Raw genomic sequence first — 27,885 nt, forward strand, 5'->3', positions numbered from 1 at the left:
ATGGAAAGCAGCAGGGAAAGTGAGCAGGCAGAAAGGAAAAGGAAACTTAAGTTCAGTAGTACTGAATTACAGGTGCTTGTTGAGGAGGTGGTCAAGGTACACCACAGACTTTTTGGAAAACTGTCCCTCACTGTGGCAGAATCCACAAAAAGGAAAATATGGCTGGACATCCTAGATAAAGTGAATGCTGTGGGAGTGACCACCAGAGTGACAGAAGACTTAAAGAAGAGGTTCTATGACCTAAGGAGCCTCACAAAGAAAAAATTGGCTGATCGCCACAAACAGTCACAGAAAACAGGTGGAGGAAAGAACACAGCACCCCCACTCACCGAGCTTGAGGAGCTGGTAGCCACAACCCTGGAGTCTGAAAGTGTCCATGGACTGGGAGAAGTGGACAGCTCGGCTAAATCTGCAAAAACAAAAGGTAAGATGCATGCACAGCAATCCCCCTCCCACCCCCATCCATCCCTCACCCCTTGCAGCTCAGTTACCCCAGTCCCATGGTGTGTGTGCAAAACTGTAGCAATGCATCATGGTACATGTAGTCAGTCTTTGACAGAACATGTGACATAGCACTGTAACCAACAAGTAATGTAAATGTTTGCAGACAAAATGAAGGGCAAGCAGCATGTTCAAAGTGCAAATTGATATGTTTAATTGTAGTGGCTGTGACACATTAGCACCTAGCTGATATGTGCCCATATGTCCACAGGTCACACATCCAGAAGGCAGTCCGAGGAGGCAGAAGGCACGGCACCCCAGAGGGATGACAGTCAGGATCCAGGGCCCAGTGCATCCCAGGACACAGGGGTTCCGAGTGGGCAGCCACCCTCCCAAGCAACAGACATCAGTGAGGAAATGCATGGATCCCCAATTCCCTCACAGTCACCACTATTGGTGTCATCACCAGAAATGCCTGCATCCCTTGAATTGGTAACACCTGTTGCACACCCTAGCAGGAGGCATGTTGTTTCCCCACTGCTGCAAATGGAGATAGGTGCTGAGGAAATGGTGGGTGTAGAGTCACATGACTTGTCTGAGGCTGACATGACTGCCACACTGCAGCCCGGCACAGAGCCTGTACCACCTACCACTAGAAGGCGCACAGTCCAAGTAAGGGGTGCAGGTGCACGTGGGGAGGGGTCCAGTGTCTTCCAAGGCCTGGAGGGATCGATGGTCAGGATACAGAGGATGCAGGGCAAGGGCATCATGGCCTGTCAGAGACAAATGAGAAACATGAACATTAACATTCAGGACATTGGCAAGGGCATACAAGAGCTTGTGGAGGTGAACAAGTGCATGGCAACAGGCATACAGCAACTGTGCACTAAACTTGACTCTGAAATTGCTGCAAGGCGCAGGGACAAGCAGCGAGCACAGAGAGCAGAGAAATCCTTACACCGCCTGGCAACAGCCACATCCCTGCTATGCAGGCGTAGCATCAATAGCCAGGAAGTCCTGACTAATAACACCAACCAGTTAACAAGGGGCATAGCTGGAATGACTGGTGCGCTGGAGGCCCTACTCAATGCACAAAGTGCACGAAGTTCTGCTCTTGACGTGCCAGACAGTGAACCTAGCACCAGTAGGAGCAGCACAGCTAGCCCACATGGTGTTGAGCCAAGGAGGAGCAGCAGGCGACAGGGTGAGGCTACAGGCCAAACGCCCAGTGTACAGGCTGAGCCACAAACACCTGGCAGTGCAAAGCGTGGCCGAAAATGAACATTTTTTACTATGGCCTACTGCCTGTGGACATTTGTTTATTTAGTTGTTAAAGTTACATTTGCACATTTGTGCCATTTAAACAAGCCTAGTGACAATATGCAACTATGGTGGGTGGGTTCAAGACCTGTCTGAGTGTGTTTGCTCACTGTGAGCATTGATGTCAAATGCTTACTGTTGCTCTTTTTTTCTTTACCATCTGTTTATGAAACCTAAATAAACAGAAGCTTGTGCTTTGACTATAGCTCAGTGTCTTCACTTACTCAGAAATAGTTGCGTGTAATCTCCTCACGTCTGTATCTGCCATCACTTGGTGTTGACACTCCTGCAGGATGTCTTTCAGGCACAGCATTGTCGTCGTCGTGATCCTCATAGTCACTTAACTCCACCTCAGTCCCCTTCTTAACAGCCAGATTGTGCAACATGGCACAGGCAGCAATGATCTTACAGCATGTGATGGGGGTATACTGCCTTGCACCTCCACTCTTGTGCAGGCATCTAAACCTGCTCTTCCAAATTCCAAATGTTCTCTCAACAACATTGCGTGTGCGCTTGTGTGCCCGGTTGTACCTCCTTTGGCTGGGTGTTGAGGGGTTGAGGTAGGGGGTTAGTATGAATGAGCGAAGGGCATATGCACTGTCTCCTGGAAAGAAAAGGGAATAATTTACTCACATGCATACATGTACTGCTAATTGCAATAGGTCTAATATGTGTTGCACACTGTGTCTTACCTAGGAGGTAGCCTTCACCAAATTCCCCTGCAGTCAGCCGTTCATAGATGCCACTGTTCTGAAATATATATGAATCATGGGTACTTCCCGGGAATTTTGCTACAAGGTCTGTGATGTAGTGCTTAGCATTGCAAGTCACCTGCACGTTGATGGTGTGGGTTGATTTCCTATTGCGGTAAATGTATTCTGTGGCAGCAGGGGGACAAATGGGGATGTGTGTGCCATCAATGCATCCGATGATATGGGGAAATCCTGCCATCTGGTAGAAGTCCGATTTGGTTTGAACCAGTTCTGCATGGGTGGATGGAAAAGAAATGTAATGGTCCATCCTGTGCAACATGGCGTCTAGGAATCTGTGAAAAAACCTTGAGAGGCTGCTCTGGGTCACCCCTCCCACCACAGCAACCACGCTCTGGTAGCTCCCTGACGCCAGCAGGTGGATGCTGCACAGCACCTGTACATGTGCTGGTATTGCATGTGCCCTTGGGGTGGGGTGCTCCAACAGAGGTTTGAGGTCCCTGATGAGCTCCATGATGGTGTCTGGAGCCAACCTGTACCTTTGCACAATCTCTTCCTCTGTGAGCATGAACAGGGTCACCCTCTGCCTGTAGACCTGCTCCTGTCTCAGCCATTCCCTCTCTCCTTCCTCCTGTAGCCGTAGCCGTCTTGCAATTACATAGAATGCCGCCATTTTGCAAACAGAATTGCATTTTGGGTCCTTTTTTATAGGCTGTACCTGGTTAACACCTGATTTGAATCCATGGTAAATACCGACTCTTAAATACCGATTTGGGCCCATAATCGGTATTTCAGAGCCTCCCTACATCTCAAACTTCAATTTTACCTATTCTTAATTACCGAATCGGTATTTTACCGATCGGTAAAGTTACCGATCGGTAACTTTGCCGATCGGTAACTTTACCGATCGGTAACTTTACCGATCGGTAACTTTACCGATCGGTAACTTTACCGATCGGTAACTTTACCGAATCGGGAAATTTACTGATTCGGCCTATTTTCTGTCACCTACATGCCGATCTCCAAATACCGGTCGGTAACGGCCGAATTCGGCCGTTTCCGACCGGTATTTGGCTACCTACATCTGGCCCTTACTCTCCTAGATTCAGGTCTGGGCCCCTTGGAATATCATGGGTGCAACAGATCCTATATTACTGATCATATAAATAGGTAAGTATGTGTACCTTCACAGTAAAGAGACCTACTGTGCAAATCTTTTTCTTAGTAGTATGTGGAAATGACAGCATCCTATGACAAGGTATTGCCAATTCGTCTGAGTCTGTCCTACGTTTGTTTATATGTAGTCATATCCCATGAATATGAACACTTGTTGCCACATCCGGTTTAAGAAGGAGGAATCCCAAGGACATGGAAACTTGGGAACCACCTAGCTCCATACTCGGACCAGATTTACTGTTACAACCAGAGTGTGCCGGAAATACAGCATGGGGAGGAGCATGAATGAAAAAAATGTGCTCCCACCTAGAAAAACTGTTTGGTTTCTATATTGCCATAAATGTAATCCTTCTACATATATTTACAGAGTGTAGGTTGAGTTCTGTCTAGAGGCGTTCTGCCATCCTTCACTGCATTGTTTAATGTGGTTTCCTGTGCCAAGGGGCTGTTATAGACATCCACCATGGTATTTGGAATTTGAGTTGGCATCTGTGTCCACAGCAATTCACTCTGCCAACTCAAGTGTCTTCAAAACTAATATATTAGGGGACCTCGTTTTTTGTTTGTTTTGTTATGTTATGTTATGTTATGTTATTGTCATTTTTATGGGCACAGATGCTCCAGCGAAGGAGCGTCCTGGCGCAGGGAAAGGTGGACACAACACAACACTAAAACAGGAAAAAGAAAAAAGCAAGAATTTAAAACAAAAAGGTTTTCAAGGCCCTACGAAATGCTAATAAATCATCTAACAGGCGGATTTCTAAAGGAAGAGCGTTCCAAAGAATCGCAGGTCTCACGCGAAAGGAACGTCCGCCCATCCGGCTGAGTCTGAAGCGTGGGACAACCACCAGGGATTGACCAAGAGATCTAAGAGGGCGAGTTGGGACATAAGGAGATACAAGATTGTTAAGTATCTCTGGTGCCGACCTTTGTAAAATTTTAAAGGCCAGACTAAGAGCTTTAAAATGAATTCTACTTTTAATCGGTAGCCAATGCAAGGACCGTAGAGTATTAGAGATAGGACAGGTCCGAGGCAAACCGACCACCGCCCTCGCCGCTGCATTCTGTACCCGTTGTAGACGGAGGATCTCCGCTTGGTTTGCTCCAAGAAGGAGCGAACTAGCGTAGTCCAACCGAGAAATAATCATCGCTTGGATGACCAGCTGTCTTGTCGGGGCGTCAAAAAATTTGAGCACCGGTCTTAACCCGCGTAGCACCCCAAAACAGCTTGCCGCCACTCTCATAGTGTGGGTCGTAAAACAGAGAGTATGATCAAGCCACACTCCCAGGTTTCTGAGTTCCAGCACTGGTAAAGGGGCCGGCCCCAGCTCAGGCGGCCACCAACTGTCCCCCCAACGGTCCGCATCTCTTCCAACGATCATTACCTCAGTTTTTTTCACGTTCAGCTGGAGACAGTTGTTATTCATCCAGCTGGCCACCTCTCTCAGCCCATTTCGGAACCTGGGGGCATCCTGCTCGGCATCCCCACTGATCGTAACCGGTAGCTGTGTGTCGTCGGCATAAGAGACCATGGTTAGGCCCCACTGCCTGGCGACTTCAGCCAGCGGTTGCACGTACAGGTTGAAAAGCGTGGGACTCAGCGAGGAGCCCTGGGGAACCCCCAGGTCCAAAGGGTGGTACTTGGACTGAAAAGGAGGGGTGGCAACGCAGAAGGAGCGATCGCTGAGGAAGGAGCGGAACCACTGCAGAGCAGAGCCACAGACGCCAATGTCCTCCAGGCGGTGTAGAAGGATGCAATGGGACACGGTGTCAAAGGCAGCGCTAAGGTCTAATAAAATGAGCGCTGCCGTTTGACCTGCATCCAACACAATCCGCAGATGTTCTACCATTGCCAGAAGGGCCGTCTCCGTGCTGTGACCAGCATGGAACCCATTCTGCATGGGATTGAGGACATTGGCCCGGGTCATATGCTCAGCGAGGGCCAGATTGACGTGGGCCTCCATAACTTTGGCCGGCCAGGGAAGCAAAGAAATAGGGCGGTAGTTTTCTGGTTTTAAAGGATCCTGGGATGTTTTTTTCAGGATCGGGGAAACCACCGCTTGCTTCCACTTGGCGGGAACGATGCCTGAGGTCAGGGATAGATTGATCAGTAAGCACACTGTCGTGCGCCCCTGAAAGGAAGGGTCCCTGAAAAGGGCAGATCTTAAAGGGTTCGCAGGCGAACCAGATTTGACTCGCTGTGCCCACTTGGCAAACTCATCCCCAGATAGAGCGGGGAGAGAGTGCAGCGACGGACAGCTACTGGAGCCTTTCGAGGGGATCGAGGACAGCGTCGTACTAGGGAACGACTGGTAGATGTTCTTAACTTTGTCCAGGAAAAAAGCGGCTAAAGTTTCACAGTGGGAAATGGAACTGTCCATTTGCGGGGCAGCTCTCTTAGCCATCAAATCTTTAATAGTTTTAAAGATGGTCTTAGATGGATTGAGGCTGCTACGGAATTCTGTCGCGTAGAACGCCGCCCGGGCTTTGCATATGGCTCGATGGTAGAGCTTGACAGAAGCCAAATACGCAGTTTTTTTAACGGCATCATACGTCTTACGCCACTCCCTTTCTGCCCGTCTACAGGAGCCCTTCAAAACGCGAAGAGCACTGTCATACCAAGGGCTCGCCTGCCGGGAACTGGATTTACTAGAGATGATAGGTACCAGAGCGTCAAGCGCCTTGGTAATCCAGTTACAGAACAGATCATAGCCCGAGGTAGCATTAAGCAGAGGGCCTAATGGCTCTTCAGCCATGATGTAATGAAGGTCCTCTAGCCTAAGCTTGTTCCAGTGGCGGCGAGGAATCCACTTGGAAGGTGGAGTAATAGGGGTTATAGGAAGGGGTAGCCAGACGGACACCAGGAAGTGGTCAGTCCATGCCACAGGAGAAACAGCCGAAACTTGGGCATCCGTTAAGTTGGTAAAAAACGGATCCAAAATGTGACCAGCCAGATGTGTGGGTTGGGAGACAAGTTGGATCAACTGCAGGGCCTCCAAATCCGCCAAAAAACCACTGATAGCCACAGTCTCTTGCCTGTCAAAGTGGAGGTTCAGGTCACCTAGGATAGAAAAATTGGCGCAACCACTCGCCAGCGTGCTCACCGCCTCCGGGAAAGCGCCCCTAAAAGCAACATCACTGCATGGGGGGTGATAGACAACCATCCCTAATAACGAGAGCTGGGGGCTGATGATGATCTTAAAGAGGGCGCTTTCGCACCCAGCAATCTGCAGACCCGTCCAGGTGCACGCAAAAGTAGATTTAATAACTAAGGCGATGCCTCCACCTCTAGACCGGCGATTACATGTAAAGAGAGAATAACCGAGAGGACAGGCTAGATTGATTATGGCGGTATCAGTGTCCTGAAGCCAGGTTTCAGTGATGACAAACAGATCTGGCAGCTCATCCGTAATGAGGTCTGCAATGGACAGATGGTGTTTTACCAGAGATCTGGTGTTGAGATTAAGGATCCGAAGACCATGGACCAGACCCCTAGTCACCAGGGGCACGCAAATGCGTGCTCGTGGAACAGGGGGGTGACATAATCTCGAATACCTACTGGCAGGTCCAGCGACCACCTCTTACAGGCACACTGAAAGGGGCCACACAGTGGGTGGTGCGGTGCAAAAGTGCACCGAGGGAGAGACTTCCCAATTGCCCAGAGCGAGACACTGGAGTATACGATCATCCTGCCACCCAGAGGGTATTACCGGGAGAAACCCGCGACGTCCCGCGCGTCCTTAGCGCGGACGGGCGCAGACTCTGGCTTGACTCAGGCGCGAGTCAGGCGCTGCCGCTGCGCGTCACCGCTGCGCGAGCGGTGTGAGCTTTAAGTACCAGCTCACCTGGACTCCTGAGAAGCGCTAGAGCGCTCAGGCAAATGGCGCGTGCAACACTAACCACCCCCAAGATGGCGGCCAAGCGCCACGAGCAGGCAGCACAGAGGACAACAAACTCCGCGCTAAACGCGGTGAGGGCACAGATTATAGTGCAAGAGTGTGGGCAGAACGGTTATGTTTAAAATCAGGGAAAAACAAAATTAAAATAACCAAAATAGAAGAAGCGGTAAATTTTAAAATAGTAGTAAGCGCTGCACGCTTAAATTCACTGCAGCATAGCGCGCATAGTAGCACCTTTCCCAAGGCCGAGCAACTAAAGTGCTCGCCTTAAGTACCAGCTCACCTGGACTCCTGAGAAGCGCTAGAGCGCTCAGGCAAATGGCGCGTTCAACACTAACCACCCCCAAGATGGCGGCCAAGCGCCACGAGCAGGCAGCACAGAGGACAACAAACTCCGCGCTAAACGCGGTGAGGGCACAGATTATAGTGCAAGAGTGTGGGCAGAACGGTTATGTTTAAAATCAGGGAAAAACAAAATTAAAATAACCAAAATAGAAGAAGCGGTAAATTTTAAAATAGTAGTAAGCGCTGCACGCTTAAATTCACTGCAGCATAGCGCGCATAGTAGCACCTTTCCCAAGGCCGAGCAACTAAAGTGCTCGCCTTAAGTACCAGCTCACCTGGACTCCTGAGAAGCGCTAGAGCGCTCAGGCAAATGGCGCGTTCAACACTAACCACCCCCAAGATGGCGGCCAAGCGCCACGAGCAGGCAGCACAGAGGACAACAAACTCCGCACTAAACGCGGTGAGGGCACAGATTATAGTGCAAGAGTGTGGGCAGAACGGTTATGTTTAAAATCAGGGAAAAACTAAATTAAAATAACCAAAATAGAAGAAGCGGTAAATTTTAAAATAGTAGTAAGCGCTGCACGCTTTTCATGGCAGAAAAGGAATGTTATTAGTAAATTGTATTGGTTTACTACCTCTGAACCAGGGACATAGACGTGTGCTGTCATTTTTTTTTATTTCAAAGGCAAATTGACAGTTTGTAGCATTTCCTACACTTAGGGTCTGATTACAAGTTTGTTGGTGCGGCGCCGGGTCTGCTATGCTTCCGCACCACCAAAGCTGCGGTGTGCGGCCCACGAGATTAGGAGTTCCTCCTGTCTGGCAGGTGTTTTTTTGGCATTCCGACTGGCAGTGCCTCTAAAAATGGGCACCACAATAGGAAAACCAAAAACCTGTATTGTATGGACTAAAAGGTCCATGCGGTGCAGGAGCTGTGGTGCATACACACAGTGAGGCACATTTTGTGCCCCCCTGTATGTAGCACAGGGTACCTTTGGTTTCTCTCTGCTAGGGTTTTTCATGGAGTAAAAACCACCATGAAAACCCTGGCAGAAAGGAAAGTCCTAATAAGCTGTGGTCCAGCCAAGCATGTTGATGCCTCCTGATCGCTGCAATACCACCAAGGATTGGCTGTTCCCAGGTGACTGTGGCAGGGCAATGGGGGTCCGACAACCCTAAGCATAATAGAGTGGTCAAGAGATCCCCTCTGCCAAGCCCCCACAAGTCGGACCGCCAGACTCATACTGGAGCTCTAAGTGCATATTATTGGAGGTGTCTCCATATGCTTTGATTGAAATGGTAGTGTTGGACTTGGGTTCTGCCCATTCTGTATTCCTTGATTTTCCGCTATTTCGATCTCCTGATTTTGGATGTTTTTACTGTGGGCGAGTCCCACTACATGTGTCACACATAATAATCACATGACATGACGGGACTACGCACATTTACCAACTGTGTCTGCCTTGAATAATTATCAGCCGGTATAATGCACATAGGAAACAAAAGTGTCAATTTCATTAAAATGTTTATTTGTTCATTTGTTTGTAGAGGTTGAGGTCATTAGGTTTATTATAACTAGCTATAGGGTGAGTTTATATTTATTAATAGTTTATGTATACTTACTTTGCTATCTCTGCTAGTCTATGATATGTGTTTCCTTCTGGCAGAGTATTACTTTCAAAGTTGTAGTGTTTTCTTTTAGGAAGTATATGTAAAGAGAGAGTGTTTTGTTAATTATTTGCTTTTTTACATTTTTCATTTTAATTGTAAGTAAGTTTTAATTTAAATATACGTTTTACTTACTTGGTTAGGTAGTTGTTGAGATGTATATATTTCTTCTTTAATAGTCCTGTCGAAGACTCTGGCAGTTTCTTTGTCGTTTTTGTTTCTTAGTTGATCAAATTATTGTTTTTTTTATATTGTTGATTTAATTCTTTGTCTGATTTTATTGATTAAGATGGTTATAGTTTGATTTTATGTATTAGTTTAGAATTAGTTTGAATTTGTTTTGTGAGTTACGTCCTTCTATGGTAAACACTAATTTAGGGTTTATATGTAGTTTGATATATAGTTTTATAATTTTTAGTTCAAATATATATCTTTTTTTTTATTGTTGTATAGATGTTTGTAAATGATGCAATTATTTTGGTTATATTGTTGTGAAATTAGTTTTACATTTTATTGGGGTAAAATATAAATATTTTGGTGATCCAATAAATTTATTTTTAATTCAAACATGTGAATACAAGGTTCTCTGTTTATTTTATATAATTGCTTTACGTACAAAGTGCTTTATTTTATATTGTTTTTTACGATGATGTAATTATTTTGTTGATATTATTGTAGTCCATAATGTGTGAATCAATATTTATGTCAGTGATCCTCTACACTAGGCTAGACACATAGGGGCAGATTTATGTTGCCTGACGCATCTCTGCAAATCGGCAGAGATGCGCCAGGAAAGATACGGCACGCAAGTTTATCCTTGTGCCACCCATGATGCGCCGCATTTACAATGCGGCGCACCATGGCGCAGGAATAAACAGATGCGTATCACATCTATGGCGTGAAGTTGGCACAGTGCTGAAGTTGTGTTGCGTGTGGCACGCAATTCCAGCACTATTCCAACTTGCCCTATCTTTAACGTGGTGCGTCAAGCCTTAAGCCTGCTCCAAGCAGGCGCAGGGTTTTGACGCATCAGCGTTGGGAAAGTGACTCAATGAAATCTTGTAGATTTCACGGAGTCACTTTTCAGGGGCGTTTCTGTGATGGAACGCCCACCCTGCGTGGAAACGCCCACATGAAACCTGACTCAGGTTTCATGTGGCGCAGGGCCTTACACCGTGACACATCTCCATAGATGCGTCATGATGTAAGTATGTTGCATAGTGGCGCAGGGTTTACGTCGCCGCTGCGTCACAGAAGTGACGCAACGGCGGTGCAAAAGTGCCGCAAGTCCGACATAAATCTCGCCAATGCCTCTCCAGTCACACAAAAGTCTAAAAGTTTATGGATGGCAAAGCTCCGAGGAGGATGAGTTAAGAAATATTGCTAGTATAAAGTGCATCTTCGTTGATTAACCAGCACACCTTGTCTCAGTACACCAGGAATTAACCATTTTCAAAGTCACCACTCCACAGAAAAACCTAATATCCTTGGTCATTACCAAACATGTTCTAGAGTATCAGGTACAGACTGCAGTGGAGGACTAGCTTTAAAACCGGTTCAACCAGCAAAGGTTCACACTCTATACTTCTGGTTCTTCCACAAAGGTTGCATCCTTAGTCATCTTCATCCTTTGGCCATCTAGGAAGTCATCTTGCATTATTCTTGAGAATATATTTCAGCTTTGCATATTTATTGCCTTAGTCTGTATCTAATCTGATCTTATTCAGGTTCCAGTAGAATTCGATTTGCTGGTGGTGGTCACCTGGTTTTATAATAGCAACACAGCACTAATTGATTGAAACTCTAAGCCATTCACTATTGCATTCCTACAATCTGATCACCTAGGTGTTTTTTAATGGAGCTTTAATAGGAAAACCTATTACCATGGTTTTTAACATACTGGAAGAGAGTCACTGGTTAGTTCTCATATGCTGGACACCTTTAATCTCCTCAGTTTATGGGTCTTTTTCTCTTTAATATCAGTTATTTTCAGTATAGTGGTGTAAGTGCGACCAGATTCACTTCTGTCTTTTCATGTTATTCTCAGAGCTGACGACAATTTGAACGCTTTTATAATATGTTGAGAGCTGTAACAGAGAGCTGTTATAACCAAATAAGAAATACAGTAGAACACTAATATGCATTGTTATTCCAACAAAGTTTTCACATTACTTACACAATATAGAATCCATGCTGATACCAGCCATTTCACTACAGCAATATGAAGGTATTCTGTAGGTCAAACAAATGGAAAGCAGACAGACATTGACATTTAAAAGATTCGGGACAAGCAGGAAGAAGGCTAATTTGTCCCACATTTCAACACCCTATCAGATATCTGCTCATTTAGAGTTCAAAGAGAGCTTCACCTTATTGTTTGTGACTTAAATAATGGAAGGGATGCAGATATGTATATTTATTAATATAGCTTCAGTTCCGTAAGGTATTTCTCAAGAGTGACTAAAAGCCAAGTTTCCAAGTCACAGAGAAAGGTAAAGCATTATCATTGAGCGTTTTGCATTTGAGTCTAGCATTCTTCATAACACCAAAGGATCTGGGAGCCTTGATGTCAAATGGGGATTACTGTATGTAAGGATATAGAGTAAGTACCCACCTCAAACAATAAGTACAATCCTTGTCAAGGTGAACCACTCAAGTCTCTAATTTAACCTGAGCTCAACCCTCTGGTAGCTAAGGCACACAGCAGGCAGGCTTACCTTATAGGCAATTTGTTAAGTATTTATACAGTATTTTAAGAATACTATAGCAAAAACACAACACAAGCAAAGTCCCAAAACAGTTTAGAAATATGGTGTCAACTGTATAGTTATTAATTTTTAAAGTTTAAGTTTCAAAATAGTGTCAAAAAGCATTAAACACCTACCATGGTCTCTAGTTGCACTTGAACGGAGAAAAGGTAGGGGTTAAGTTAGGGGTGGGCAGAACTCGTGGAGCTTCAATCTGAAGAATTCGGCTGAGCTACATGAAAACTCTGCCGACTCCATGGTGTTCTGCAAACTGGAGAAATTTGGCACGTTGTATTGATTTCTAGCACTGGGTACTCGTTTCGCACTGAAAAATCAGTGCGAGAGGAACCGTGTAGCGTGCCACAGAGCACTGCTTCTTAACTTGCCACCTAAGAGGATTTTCTACTCAAGCGGAAGCTTTCTGATTGCAATGGGTAGCAACTGCCTGCCATGGCTCACCTTGAGGAAATCTCACCAGGTGCCCTGCTAGTAACCGAAAATCAAGCAAGGGAGTGCCAAATCTCACTCAAGCCGCACATGAGAAAAAACTCTGCCACTCAGTGGTTGGTCGAATTTCTCCAGAACTGAGTTGGAAAATCTCTGCCAACTCCAATGGTGGAGCAGAATTTATCACTCACCCCAGTTTTAAGGCTGGGCGCGATATAGGGTAGGTACGTTTTTGCCGGTGAAAAGTTTTAGTTTTGGTCTGGAATGAAGTCAAAAATCCTTTGCAGGGTAAGCTAGCACGCTGGGGATAAAGAGTACTCCTCATCGTCATACAACTCGTTTAAGCCATTGACTTTTGGCGGGAATCTCTGAACGGGAGAAATTTGAACTTCATGCCCAGTGAAGGTCCCTCATGGGCAAATGCTTTTTACGCTTTCACCTGGTGAAGATTTCTACCTTTGAACTTAATTGGGGCTCCGATTTTTCCAGTGGAGCAAGGCTGCAGGCTGCAGCTGAATAGACTCCACAAGGCTGAATACCTTCTTCACAAGGTCCCTCTGAAACGGATTGACTGCTCTGGAGAAGCCCATGGCTAGCAACCTGAATGTTTGACCCAGTGTCAACACACCTTTGTCGGATCAGATTGGCAGGTTGGTCCCAGTCCACTGCTGATTCTCATGACAAAAAGTTGGCAACATGTTTTGAAGACCAATCTATTGTCCAGTACCTTGGGGACAGTACTCAGGGTTCAAGACTCACTCCAGCAGAGTTCAGCAGCAGAGTCAAGGGTAAAGGGCAACTGTAATGCAGAAAGGCCTCTTAACGTTTGTTGTGACTCTGGAGCACAAACAGAAGGTCAGCTATATGACCCTTTCTTTGTCCTGGGTACAAAGACAGGGAGCAGAACCAGTCTTCAGTGCTCTTTTCAGGTCACAGACAGCAGGTCAAGCTCTTTCTGTTCTTCCACAGTTTCAGAGTGATCTGAGCATGGTACTAGGGAAGGTACTTTTGTGCTCAGTGCCAGCCTGGGGTAGTGAAATCTCAAGGCCACTCTCTACCTAATAGGATAAAAGTTCTCATTGGTCGACCTACCCACTTTTTCAGCACTTCATATGTATTTTGCTGAAAATCAATCCTACCATGCCCCGCTCGGCCAAAATCAACATGGCAGAACATTTCTTCTCCTATGCTCACTCTAGAGATGTAGCCAGGGAAATCGACATCTGATGTCACTAAAAACCAGTTTTTGGGACAGCATCTCTCCCACATGGCCTAGTGACTGACTGATTAGGGGAGAAAATGCAGGGGCAGGTACTGGTGTTAGCTACATCTGCCTCTGACAGGGTAGGCCCCTTTAAAGTTAAATAAGTTCTTGGGTACAGCCCATATGGTCAGCCTCCCAGAGCAACAGAGCACCCTTCCCCCTCCCAAGAGCTTTTATTTTAGCTCTGCGAGCAAGTTCACAACTCATGAAGGGGGTTATTTTGCTCCTGGGTTACAGTTGGAAACTCATGCAAATAGGCTTCCAGAGGCTTTAGGGAGGTAATAGGCAGCATTTTAAAATTACCTGTACTAAAATACGTATAACAAGTCCAACTTTACCAATGAATTGGGTTTGTAATAAATATTTTAAAAAGTCATAAAGTGAACTCTAGTATTGTATACCAATGCTTTCCTATGGAACAACTAACTCGTCTCAGGTGAAAATAGCCTTTTAATTCTTTTCACTATAAGGTCGTGTCGAATATTAAAACTTTATACTTCCTACTCTTAAACGCACACCGGACAACCACGCAGCACACAAGGATGCCACCCGCAGACATCACCACCTCATCTGATTAGCCAAGAGATCCTCTTTCAAAGACCACCTGGATAACAACGTACATGAGAGCAAAGAGCTCTTCAGCGTCATAAAGGAACTCTCCAACCCCAGCGTCAACGCCAACTACATACTGCCCTCACAAGAACTGTGCGACTCACTTGCTATCTTCTTCCACCGCAAGATCTCTCACATTCATGACAGCTTCAACACCACAACTACCCCGACTACGCCAGACCCCACCTCCCCTGTGAACACCACCAGCGCCAACTGCCTGACCTCCTGGTCCAACATCAACGACGACAAGACACGCAAGGTCATGAACTCCATCCACTCAAGATCTCCGTCAGACCCATGCCCACACCATGTATTCAAAAAGCAGACACCGCCATCGCACCCCAACTACGGAAGGTCATCAACATCTCCTTTGAAACAGCAACATTCCCGGAAAGCTGGAAGCACACCAAAATCAATGCGACAGCCACATCACCCCCCGCCTGAGAGCCCTACAATGGCTCCACCTTCAAGCTTCTCACCCACGCACACAAACCACTCCACAACGCCGGACCAGCCTACCTGAACAGCAGAATCAACTTCTACACCCACACCGCCAGCTCCGCTTGGGCAGCCTCAACCTCGCCGCTGTCCCCCGCATCTAACGAACAACCTCCGGCGGCAGATCCTTCTCCTACCTCGCCGCCAAGACCTAGAACACCCTCCCTACCCACCTGCGGCAGACCCAATACCTATTCGCCTTCAGAAGACTCCTCAAGACCTAGCTCTTTGAGCAGGTGCAGCACCCCCCCTCCCCTCAGCGCCTTGAGACCCACATGGGTAAGTAGCGCGCTTTACAAGTACTCTGATTGATTGGTTGAAATACCATGCGCCCTGCCTTATTTGGCAGTAATGCCTACTTAGGAGTTGACTTATTAATATTTAAAAGGAGGGTTTATGCCCTTCACCACGTGGCAGGTTGTGGTGTTGGGTTCAAATCAGGCCTACATACTCTGCTAAACTCTCGAACGCCTTAGTATAGAAGTTGGCACGGACACTGGAAAAGGTAAAAGACAAGTTTATTAAGACCCCATGGGGTGGTGATACATTCCTACAGCACCCTTCGGCAATGTAAGAAGTAGCACCCCGAACATTGGTGTGCGAACTCTTTTATACAGTTTAATAGCAATAAAAAGATAGGCGGTTACAAGTTACACATTTTAGGTACATATAAGGTCATTTTTGGAACACAGCCAGCACGTGGGAGGAGTTCAACGGCACTGGTCAGTTAGTGTGAACATTCCTAAAGAGTGACCAGTTGATGCATAGTGCGCATGTGCGCTTGACCAGTACTAAAAATAGCCTGTTGCCGAGCAGAATAGTGACCATGGGTATCGAGAAAGGACGAAAGGGCACACTGACCACGAGGCAGCGTGTTCATAGGAAACGGAAGTCAGAGGGATTCAAAATGGCCCCCGTTCGTTTTGGTCAAGTTAACAGAAAAGACCGTGTAGCTGTGCTAAACGCTAACTCAGGAGCTGCCAAAACACAACAGACGGCCCTTTTAGCGTTTAGCAAAAGCTACCTCATAGTGGACGTAGTCAGAATGTTCATCCTCAATGTTAATAGCCATTATTTTCAATACTTCATCATTGATCAGTTTCTCTTGCTTATCAATAGCTCGTTTGGACGGAATACAGGCTGTGATACATACAGAACATAATGTAGGGCCACATTGAATACATAGACAAAGGAAAAATAGTACTCCAATAAAAACACAGAGAATCGTTAATAATTTCCAACCCCAAGTACTAAGCAGGGTCCAGAACCAACCAGAAAAGGTCCATGTTCCATTTTCTGGGTGGATCTCAGCAGCTATCTTATGTAATTTTGTAATCGAATCATATACAGAAGGTGAGTTATCTGGTACGTACACGCAACAACTACTTCCGATGACGCGGCATGCTCCACCTCTATCAGCTAGTATCACATCTAGAACCATTCGATTCTGGAGCGCCACAATTCTGGTAATTTGCAATTCCTCAGTAATATTCCCTAAAGCGGAGGCAGTGTCGTTAGCGACTGCTTCCACCACACGCGTAAGCCACCTTATCTTCCTGCTATTCAGTGCAGCTCCTACGAATGAGAATAACCCCAAATTGAAATCTACATATTGTTGTAAAGTGGTATCAGTCTGGTCTATTTCATCAAGATCTACTGTTCGTTTGACCCTGTTTAGTATGAAATCATGGTACAGAACGTAATCATTGTGGTACATGGGAGGAGCAATAAATACAGGTGGTAATACAAAAGCTATATAACACGTTCCCAACCATCCCAATGGTAGACGATGGTATCCCTTATTTCCACTAATGAAATATGTGTTATGTGAAGCTACAAATGCAATTCCAATTGGTGTATCAAAGGTAAGTGTAATATTACATTCACTGCGGCCTACAGGGATTGTACCTTTATTTCTAATACACAAATCTGCTTTTGTATCAATGACTGTTATCATATGCGAGCTCGTCACATTTATAAGTCTTTGATTCGTATATACACGAGGTGTAGAAACATTGTCCGGACGGTACTCTTCCCATTCAAACTTAGTTCCTTCAGCGTGTGGATAGCCGTCTTTGTCGTTATAACATATTTTATTCAACCGAAAAAGTAGTCCACCTTTCGTTGGCCATCGCAGAGTAAAAAGAAGAGTGTACCAAGCATGACAAGAACCATTATGAGAAAACGGGAGAGGAATGAGTGGTGTTCCTCCCTTCTTCTGATGTCCGGGCAACATTCCACATACCCAACAATTGGACGTGTTGGTCATGTTATGAGTATGATGCAAAATCTTAATAAAGCTGTTATTCAAATAAGTCTACCTATGTCTTTCTTCGTGAAAAGGCAGAGTGAAATGAAAATGTTCAGATGGACTTGGAGTGGTGGGCAGCAAATGTTCTCGTACAGGAAACAACAGTTCTATAGTCCAAGCTAATACTGCGATCACCACTACGGTCAAGACAAACAAAACAACACCAAGAATTCTCCCTCTTCGTGTCGAAGGAGATGCCATAGTTCACAAAACAATACTCTTCAAGAAAACAACACTAAGCGGGAAAAATAAAAACGATGGTTCTGAACCGAGGCTGCCGTTGATTTGTTCTCCGGGATTCAAGACGGGTGTCGCTACACTGGGCAGAACTGATCCCCCCCCCTTGATATTCCCGGCTTCCGTTTCACAAACCTCAGAGCGGTTACCAACCAGTTTCAAAAACACAAAAGGAATCTTATTTCCTGGGGCGTAGATTGTACTTCACTTTATCAGAAACAACGTGGTCCGGGAAGGCTCCCTCCAATTCATCAGGCGTGACAGCTGGGCTCTTTTCTGTATCCAAAATCTTTCTGTAGTCGGATAGCACCACAGGGCTCACCAGATCCGGAGAGACACGTCGGCAGTGCGTTGAATGTATCCACCGCTTCTTGTTAGTGACTCTCACAGCAGTTCGCGTAGCCAGCAGCACTTGCTCAGGGCCATGCCATCTCGGTTCCAAACTGCTGGATCGTTCAAATACTTTGACCATCACGTGGTCCCCAGGGCGGAGATCGTGAGCCTCACCAGTGGAGTTATCAGGGAGCGCCTCTCGAACCTGTTGATGGATAGAAAGCAAATCATTTGTTAATCGTGCCAGATAATCGTTCATCATTATACAAGGCATATCATGTATCAAACGAGGTTTTGGAACTCCCCAAATATTCATAGGCCTTCCAAACACCACTTCGTAGGGTGTGAGGCCAGATCGAGAATGTGGCACTGACCGAATGGACAGCAATGCCAGAGGCAAAGCGTCCGGCCATTTCAGAGATGTCGATGCCACTATCTTTGCTAGCTTCAGCTTCAGAGTTGCATTATATCTCTCTACTAAACCTGCTGATTGCGGATGAAAGACAGCATGGAATCTTTGCTTGATTCCCAATCCTTTCAGGACGTATTCTACTACTTTTCCAATGAAATGAGGGCCATTATCACTCCACATAAGTTTACAAACACCGTAGCGCGGGAAGTACTCCTTGAGTAACACCTTAGCTGTTGTCAATGCTGTATTGTCTTTCGTAGGGTAAGCCTCAATCCATTTGCTGAAGGCACACACCACTACTAGGACATACTTGAGATTATTACAGCGTTCCAGCTGGATGTAATCCATTTGTAGTACTTCGAATGGTGCAGTAGGTGGAACAAACCCTCCTTTAGGAGTATGAGTCCCTTGTCCAGGATTGTGCTGCAAACATATCAGACAGGTCTGCACTACTCTCTTAGCCGTGCTAGCAATGTCAGCATTTTCCCAAACTCGTGTAAGCAATTTAGTAATTGCGAGAGCTCCAATGTGTGCCAGCCCGTGTGTCATTTGCACCATTGTTTGTAAATAGGCCATGGGTAGTTTCCATCTCTCCATATCTTTACTACGCCAGCAACCCTCATCATCCAATACTCCTTCAGTGGCCCATTTCATACGTTCTGCCTCAGATGCTGACTTCTGTATATCTAGTATTTCTTCTCTAGCATCATGCCACCGCTCAGCTTGTGACTTCACCACATACATGGGGAAATTATTTTGCAGCATAGCGGTCTCTCTCGCAATGCGGTCTGCGAAAGCATTGCCTTGCCCTATTTTGTCCGTCACCTTTTTGTGTGCACTACACTTGACTATTGCAACTTTCTTTGGGCATAACAGTGCATTCAGGAGATCGCGTACCAACTCTCCATGCATGATGTGTACTCCGTGTGAAGTCAGGAATCCTCGTTCCTTCCAAAGTAGGCCAAAATCATGCACTACTCCAAAAGCGTAACGACTATCCGTGTAAATGTTCACACATAGCTCAGCACTTAACTCACATGCTTTCGTTAAGGCTATCAATTCAGCTGCTTGAGCCGATTTCTGGGGTATTCGTGCTGCTTCTACCACGGTCTTAAGTGTCGTGATCGCATAAGCTGCGGAAGTCGTACCATCTGGTAACCTCACACACGATCCATCAACCCACAGTTCCCCATCTACATCTGGAAATGGCGTATCCTGTAAATCGATACGACCCTTTGTCTGTTCCTCAGTCAGAAAAACACAATCATGTTGTTCTTCCTTCTGGGTCTCAGCAACAGGATCCGGCAGTAAAGTAGCAGGATTTAGTGTCGCACATCGCTTTAGTGTGATGTGCGGCGCCAACAATGTTAGCTCATATCCTGTCAAACGGGCACTGGTTAGATGCTGCGTTTTTGTTTGATTCAGTAACGCATCTACCGCATGGGGAACTAGCACCAACAATTTGTGTGACAAAACTATTCCCTCACTTTGTCGTATCGCAACTGCTGTTGCTGCAACTGCTCGAAAACATCCAGGCAATCCTCGAGCCACAGGGTCGAGTACCGCCGAGAAGTATGCACAAGGCCTCTGTTTGTCTCCGTGTGTCTGCACTAACATTGACAATGCGCACCCATCCTTCTCGTGCACATATAATGTAAAAATCTTCGTGTAATCAGGTGTACCCAACACTGGTGCAGAACAAAGAGCTTGTCTCAATTGCTCAAAAGCATTCTGACATTCATCCGTCCATTCAATGGGAATCGGTGTATCTTTAGACAACAATGCCAACAATGGTTTAACGATATGTGAAAAACCCAATATCCATTGCCTACAAAAAGACGTCAAACCTATAAAGGCGCGAACATCCTTCTGAGTGCGAGGGACTGGAGTATCTAGGATTGCTTGAATTCGATCTGGTGTCAATGCACGGCCCTCCTTAGACAAAAGATGACCGAGGTAGGTCACCTTTGGTCTACAATATTGTAGCTTTTTCTTCGAAACTTTATGATTATGTTTGGCCAGGAAGGAAAGCAAAGATTTGGACAAAGCGCTACGAGTAGCTCCTGTATCGACCAGAAATTGATCAGTGGAACCCAGAACATGTGCTTCTATGTATGGACCCCTTTGATCAACTGGTACCTCAACCGATTCCACACCCCATCCTACGCAATCCTATGCATAATGCTCATCCCGTGGTTCAGCAGGACCACCCTCATTTATCTGATATTGATTGCGGTTATCAAACGTATTATAATCAGACTGACCACGACCCCTTGCTCCATATCCTCCACGATCATTCGTACCATAGCCTCCTCGATCATTCGTGCCATAACCTCCTCTTGACCCTCCATAATAATTCCTAGACCTTCCACTTCCTCGTCCCCTCAAATTACGCTGCTCTCGAAACACCGGACAGTCTGCAATCCAATGCCCAAACTGTTTGCAGTATGCACATTGATTCACAGAAATGTCAGAACGAGGGGGAGGAGCATTACTGTATGATCCTCGCCCTCCTCTGTTATTTCCTCTCGTAGCCTGAACCTGGGCTAACATTACCTTCGTCTTCAAATCCTTTGCTTTCTTTTCACTACTTTCTTTTGCCTCTAATTCCTGTCTTTCATAATATTGAGCCATAGTCAATAAAGAAGCAGGGGTTGCTGTGGTCCATGAACTTTCACTCGCTTTCAATCGTTTCGCAATCTCCGGTAGGAGATTAGCCACATACTTATCAACGAATAAATGCCTGCCAGTATCTTCTGTCAATAATTGACCACTGTAATCATGGAACGCTTCCTCGAAGCGAGAGAAAAAATCGGAAACTGATTCATCCGCTTTCTGCTTACAAGAGGCTAATATAGTCCAATCAATCTTTTTAGCGGGAGCAAGAGTCTTTAGTTTTGTTAGTATGGCCCCTGGAAGGTCTAATATTAATTGACACGGCTTACATGCTGGTTCTCTATCTAAATCAGCCTGAACAAGATCTTTCCAAGTGGCCCCGAGAGTCGTGAGGTCATCAAACCTACGAATCGCTCTCCACATATCAGGGGGCAATATCAACCCGAAAAATAGATCAATATCAACTAACGTCATGATACATGAAGAAATTGCACTTTCAACATTTTCATAAAAAGCCGCAGGGTTTTTACGGGGATCAGGTAAAGCATTCTTAAGCGCCATGACATCTGCTCTATTCCAAGGCGTATAAACCCAATTATATACAAAATACCCTTTCGCGTCTTTGGATCTTTTATCATCATCTGTGCCATCCCCTTTATGAGGGACATATAAAGGCGCAGCTTCTCGCATAGGTCTAACATTAATCGCAGCGATCTTATCTGTTTCAAAGATAGGGCATTCTTTGGATATCCCCGTCGCTCCGGACGTAGACGAATTCTTCGACTTTTCCAACTCCCGTAGTCGTGTCGCCTCATTACGCAGTTCAATCAAACGCTTGAAGAAGTCGTCCGCATCTGAAAGAACAAAAAGACCTTTACGAAAATTCTCACGACCCTTGGATATCTCCTTTGGTTCTAACTCGAGAGAATATTTTCTATACCGCTCAACAACTTCATCTCCAAAATGATCTAAAAAATACAGTCGTTCCTTATCAGGCCACTGTTCCATTTGTTCAGTAACGTCAGAAACAGTAACAGTATTAATATTTAGTTTTCGTGCAAATGAACGTAATTCCGCAGCTCGTTCCGCATGTAACCTGGTACGCTGTGTTCGATCACTATCCTCGTCCGAGTCCTCGTTCGGAGCCGTAGGTACGACGTACGGAGGCGGACAACGATCTAGTAATGAAAAATCATCTGTTTCATTAGTAAGGACTGGATAAAGAGGACGCCTGATAGGGAATTGACCATTAACCTGTAAATTGCGTTCTCGTCTCTCCCTCACTTTCTTTTCCTGTAATTCCTTCTCCTGTAGCTGTAAAGCTTTGTCATGTGCAGCCTTCCGCTGCACTTTCTCCGCCAAGGCTTCCTCACGCTTCGCTCGTTCACGCACCTCTTTCTCCCACATACGCACACAATCAAACATATCTTGTCTAGACCTTCGCTGAAACAAACACTGCTCTACATACTGTACCTTTCGAAGGTCAAACGACCAATATAGCGGCCACTGTAACTCACGATCAGTCTTAGTATACTTATGCCATAATGTACTATACATTATAGGTGGAATACCGAATTTGACATACATTTCACGATTTGGAGTCCCCTCTGGGGGAGCCGGCTGCTTTTCACTTAATCGATAATTGGTACCATTTTCAGAACAGCACATCCTACGGAGTGTGCTAAAAACAGGCATGTTCCAAAAAGTACCACGAAAATGTGATACTACAAAAATGTCACCTAACGCGGTGTACCGTTCAAATCAAATAAATCAGAGAAATATCCCTACATGCCTGCCTATGTGAGGTGCACTTCACATATTCAAATTCAAATTCAAAGATTCAAAACGTCAGCTAACAAATTTCAAATTCAAATTCAAAGTTTCAAAAAGCCACAGTAAGTGTCAGTAGACTACCTCACCGCTCAAAAGCTTACCAAATATTTTCAAACGTCCAAAGTCCAACTGCCAAGTTCTGTGGTCAAATCAGCCAAAACGGCACATCACGACAATCCAAGATCAGAATCTCAGTCGAGGACCGGCGCCACCTGGAAGGTCAGATCGGAAGGAAGGGAAAACACACCGTGGGTGCCAAGACTCGGGTCACTCAGTGGCAGCGTACGCGTCCATGGCGAGTTTCCTGACCTTCGTCACGACCTCTCCTTCGGGCATCCGAGTCGCCGATGAGTCCCTTCGTGGTCGCCAATTGTGGTGTTGGGTTCAAATCAGGCCTACATACTCTGCTAAACTCTCGAACGCCTTAGTATAGAAGTTGGCACGGACACTGGAAAAGGTAAAAGACAAGTTTATTAAGACCCCATGGGGTGGTGATACATTCCTACAGCACCCTTCGGCAATGTAAGAAGTAGCACCCCGAACATTGGTGTGCGACCTCTTTTATACAGTTTAATAGCAATAAAAAGATAGGCGGTTACAAGTTACACATTTTAGGTACATATAAGGTCATTTTTGGAACACAGCCAGCACGTGGGAGGAGTTCAACGGCACTGGTCAGTTAGTGTGAACATTCCTAAAGAGTGACCAGTTGATGCATAGTGCGCATGTGCGCTTGACCAGTACTAAAAATAGCCTGTTGCCGAGCAGAATAGTGACCATGGGTATCGAGAAAGGACGAAAGGGCACACTGACCACGAGGCAGCGTGTTCATAGGAAACGGAAGTCAGAGGGATTCAAAATGGCCCCCGTTCGTTTTGGTCAAGTTAACAGAAAAGACCATGTAGCTGTGCTAAACGCTAACTCAGGAGCTGCCAAAACACGACAAGGTGGCTGAGTTTTTGCCAAAGCGGAGTGGGCAAAACTAAATGAACTCTGCCAGAGGAACATAGGTTACTGCCCACCACTACTTCTTACTCACTGTCAGAGGTCAAAAAATGGTGGTTAGCATTTGAACAAAAAGAAGGACCTGGCAAAAAATATAGATATTCTTGAAGTGAACATTGGATCAAGAGTCACTGAAAGATACAGCATTAGAGCCTGAACAAGAAACTGCTCTTTGTCACCCCAAAAACGCCAGCTATAAATTAAACGACATTTTAGAAATGTTCTCCCAAATGCTTTAAAATATGTCTTTAAACTGTCAGGATTTTTACAAACTCCAAATGAAAAAAACATTTAAACTTCAACTACTCCTCCCAATGACAAATTAATTACACTTTAAAAGGTTATTGCTGTCATCTCTCACAGTAGAAAATAGTATCTTGTAGCATTCACAATGATCCAGGTCTCCAAAGGGCATTATAAATCAGTCTTTATATGTGAGTCACTTCTCTACTTTTCATTTTATTTTTAGTTGTGTATTTTAAGGCACTATTAAAAGTTTCTAGAGAAGTAAGGAAGTTGGTATTTTAGCAATGATTTTCATCGCCACTATGATTAACCCCAGCTGGGTTAAAAAGTACTTGTCAAATTAATATATTTATCAGGTACTGCAAAACAGATGACAAGTTTGCAAAATGTTTGGTTGATCAGATAACCCTTGCCTAGTTTCTCATATATTCAGGCCGTTCTTTAAAGGCATTTAAATACTTTGGTGAAAACATCTTGAACATGTGCCTTTATGAAATACAAAAAGACAGCATACCGGCAATTTGGTACTATATGTTAGGTCAGTCCTAGAAATATGAATAATTCTGTTGATTTCAAGCTAACGCATTTTATCCACAGTATAAGAAACAGGAAGTGCCTCTTGATATAGTAGTGTCAAAGTGCTGTCTTCTTTCTATTTTCATAGTTACTCCTCTGTACACTAGCGGTTGCAGCTCCATAAAAATTATCCCATGCATTACAGTCTAGAGCAGTGTTAGACCAGGCATCATTGGTGTGAGTCTCCCTTCCATTTTGACTGATAGCCTTCTCTATTTTGGTATGTTTTTACTGGTTTTATGCTTTGGGCACTGTGCCACTGCTAATTAGTGCCACAGTGCAAGTGCTCCCTATGTTAAATTGATGTACTTATTGGTTATTCCATGATTGGATTATTTGATTTATCTGTCAGCCCCTTGTACAGTGCACCATGTGTTCCCAGGGCTTGTAAATCAAATGCTGCTGTTGGGCTTGCAGAACTGGTTGTGCCACCCACAGAAGCAGATTGTAAAGTGTGTCTCAGGCCTGCCATTGCAAGGCCTGTGTGCAGTCTAGCACTGCCATGTCGACTTGGCCAAGTGCACCCACTTGGCAGTCCCTAAACCTTCCCTTTGCTTCATATCAGGCACCCCTATGGTAGGCCCAATGGTAGGGTGCATTGTAAGTATAAGGTAGGACATACTCTGGTATGTGAAGCATGTCCTAATAGTGAATTACAGCCATTTTCATGTTTCATTATTGAAGGCTATGTGTTCTCCATAGGCCAGAATGGGCAGTTAGATTATTACATTCTTATAATCCTAACTGACTCAGGGAACATGGTAGAAATTCAAATTTAGTACGCCCGAGCTCAGAATAATAAAATACATATTTTAGTAAAGTTGGTTTTAATATTCTGTGTTTGAAAATACCAATTTTAGAAAGTAGGTATTTTCTTGCCTAACTGTCCAGGCCTGCCTCTGCTAGGTTTGTGAGTGACAGGACTGGGGGATACCAGGAAACAGGCTGGGGCAGCCCGGTGGTGAATAGAGAGATCTGCATCTAGATGGGAGGGAGGAGTTGCACCTGGGACCTGAATAGGGCTGGCCCTTCCCTCTACAATGCTGGATCCACCTCCTGTTGCTTGTCTGATGCCTCTGCCCTGCACAGTGAAAGGAAGAAGGGAGTCATGTAAACAAAGTGCTCAGGTACTGGTTTGGACTAGGAGAGGCCTCTCTGCCTTCAGAGAACAAAGGATTTTGGGGTATAAATATTGGGACTCTGATCCCAAGAAATTAGATCACTTCTGGACAAGAAACCTTTCTGCAAAGGAGAAGAACCAAGGAAGCTGCAGGAGTTGTACTGCTCCTCTGACAGTGTGCTGTTTGCTGGGTTGGCCTGCAGTGGTTGCTTCATTGCCAAGGGAAAGAAGAAGGAACTCTGTAAGGACTTTCATCTACAGAATATTCTCCAAGGGCTTGAACTGTGCTTGCCTCCTGCTGAAGTCTAAGGGACAAAAGACTTCACCTCCAGTTCCCCACTGAATTTCCATGCTGGGAATTCTGACTCCAGACACTTGTGTGCCGCTCGGAGCTGGAAGCGCGACGCTTCGAGAAGTAGCGTGTCGCCGCCGCAGCTGAAATTGTTGCATCGCCGGAGAAGCGAGCCTTCGCCGCATGTCCCTGGAAGTGTGTGTTCAACGAAGCTGCCTGCTGTCTCATCACCAGAGAAGCGTGACACCGTCTTGAGAGTTGCTATCGCATCACCAAAGAAGCGTGTCACAGGGCCTGTCGTGGCTCCAAAGTACAGAGTCGTCGCAAGGCTGCCAGGGCGTCATCGCATCATCATCGCATCGCCGCATCAAGGGCGCCATCTTCTCGCATCACAACCAGATCATCGCATCGCATCAAGGCGCCATCTTGCGCACCGCAACAGGCCCGCAGGCCGAGAATCTACGCATCACCTCCGCACCGGTAAGCATCACAACGTATCCCCTACTATGCGCAAGCACTGAGGCACGACGCATCATCTCCCCTGGATCACGGAACCGATGCATCTCCCCTTTCTGTGAGCCTTTTGTTTACTTTGCGTTACGCATCCAGGTACTTTGTTGTGAACTTTGTTGTGTAGTATTGTGGATTTTAGTCATTTGTGGTCTTGTGTTTAAGTCTATATAAAGAATACTTATTTTTATAAAACCTGTGTTGTGTTCATGTGTAGTGTTTTCACTGTATTACTGTATATATTCACAAATGCTTAACACACTGCCTCTGAGATAAGCCTGTCTGCTCGTGCCAAGCTACCAAGGGAGTGAGCAGGGGTTGTTAAGGAATGTAATCCCCTTATCCTGACTTAGAAGTAAGGGTCCCTATTAGGGCAAAGTTGAATACCAAGCCATGCACTTTCTGCTCAACAATCCACCCTCCCTTTCTTTTTGAACCAAGTCTCCTCCTTTTCCAGTGTCTCCGGTTATCGTCTCGGAATTTAAATCAAGAAGGTAATGATATAAGAAAGTAGTGAAAAAAGAAACAGAGAATGTTAAAAAGAAGTAAGAATAAGAGAAGTAGAGATAAGATGCATGTAAGAGAAACAGAATGAAGAGAATAAGGTAAAGATCAAAGCGGAAGAAGGAAGAAGTAAAGGAAAAAGAGGGAGAAAAGAGAGAAAAAGTAAGAGATAATGGACAGGATAGATCAAAAGAGGACAACTAAGAAACATACCAACAGAGACAGACGAAGAATGGGGGTGAGGACGCCAGAAGATGACGACATCAACAACGGAACAGACGCCATCGAACATCCGAGGATCCAGCAGATAACAAAATGAATGGATAACACCGGGATGAGGAGAGGGAAATCATATCTGTAAGAGAAGTAAAAAGATAAAATATTAATAGAGAAATCAAGACATACTAATGTAGGGCAATATCAGCAAATAAAGAAAGAACAACAAAGTGACACGAAGAGGATGACTAGAGACAAATGAGGAAAACAAATGAGTAAATTAGACATAATCAAACAGCTCTTGTAGTGTCGATGACATCAGCTCTCTGTTGTCGAAGAAAGTCTTCAAGAACAAGCGGATCTTCAAACGTCGTGGTTTTTTCCTTGTAGGTTACCTTAAATAGACATGGACGAAGTAAACCAAACCTGGCATTGAGAGCCCTCAATTGTGGACGCAAATTCAAAAATTGTTTCCGACGGTCCGCTGTCACCTTGGCCATATCTTGGGAAAGATATAATCGATGACCTTCCCACATAATTTGCTTTTTAGCTTTGGCAGCTGAGAGGACTTGAAGAAGGTCGGTATACTGCAGGAACAGCATGA

At 45.3% G+C, this 27,885-nt stretch overlaps 1 protein-coding gene across 1 annotated transcript; it reads left to right on the top strand.

Moving 5' to 3' along the window:
• Positions 1 to 27,885, top strand: LOC144822653 (uncharacterized). The gene is made up of 3 exons (XM_078680413.1): positions 1 to 424; positions 713 to 1,113; positions 27,832 to 27,885. The coding sequence occupies exons 1-3, from the start codon at positions 1 to 3 to the stop codon at positions 27,883 to 27,885; spliced, it is 879 nt and encodes a 292-aa protein (XP_078536539.1).

The sequence above is a fragment of the Lissotriton helveticus genome, chromosome 3_1, assembly GCF_964261635.1.
Source record: "Lissotriton helveticus chromosome 3_1, aLisHel1.1, whole genome shotgun sequence".
NCBI lineage: Eukaryota > Metazoa > Chordata > Amphibia > Caudata > Salamandridae > Lissotriton > Lissotriton helveticus.

Bases quoted from the DNA above. Each gene is read 5' to 3' on its own strand.
- LOC144822653 (XM_078680413.1), top strand. From the start codon at position 1: ATGGAAAGCAGCAGGGAAAGTGAGCAGGCAGAAAGGAAAAGGAAACTT. The intron at 425-712 runs GTAAGATGCATG...ATATGTCCACAG, and splicing joins TAAATCTGCAAAAACAAAAG to GTCACACATCCAGAAGGCAG. The intron at 1,114-27,831 runs GTAAGGGGTGCA...TTTGCTTTTTAG, and splicing joins CTAGAAGGCGCACAGTCCAA to CTTTGGCAGCTGAGAGGACT.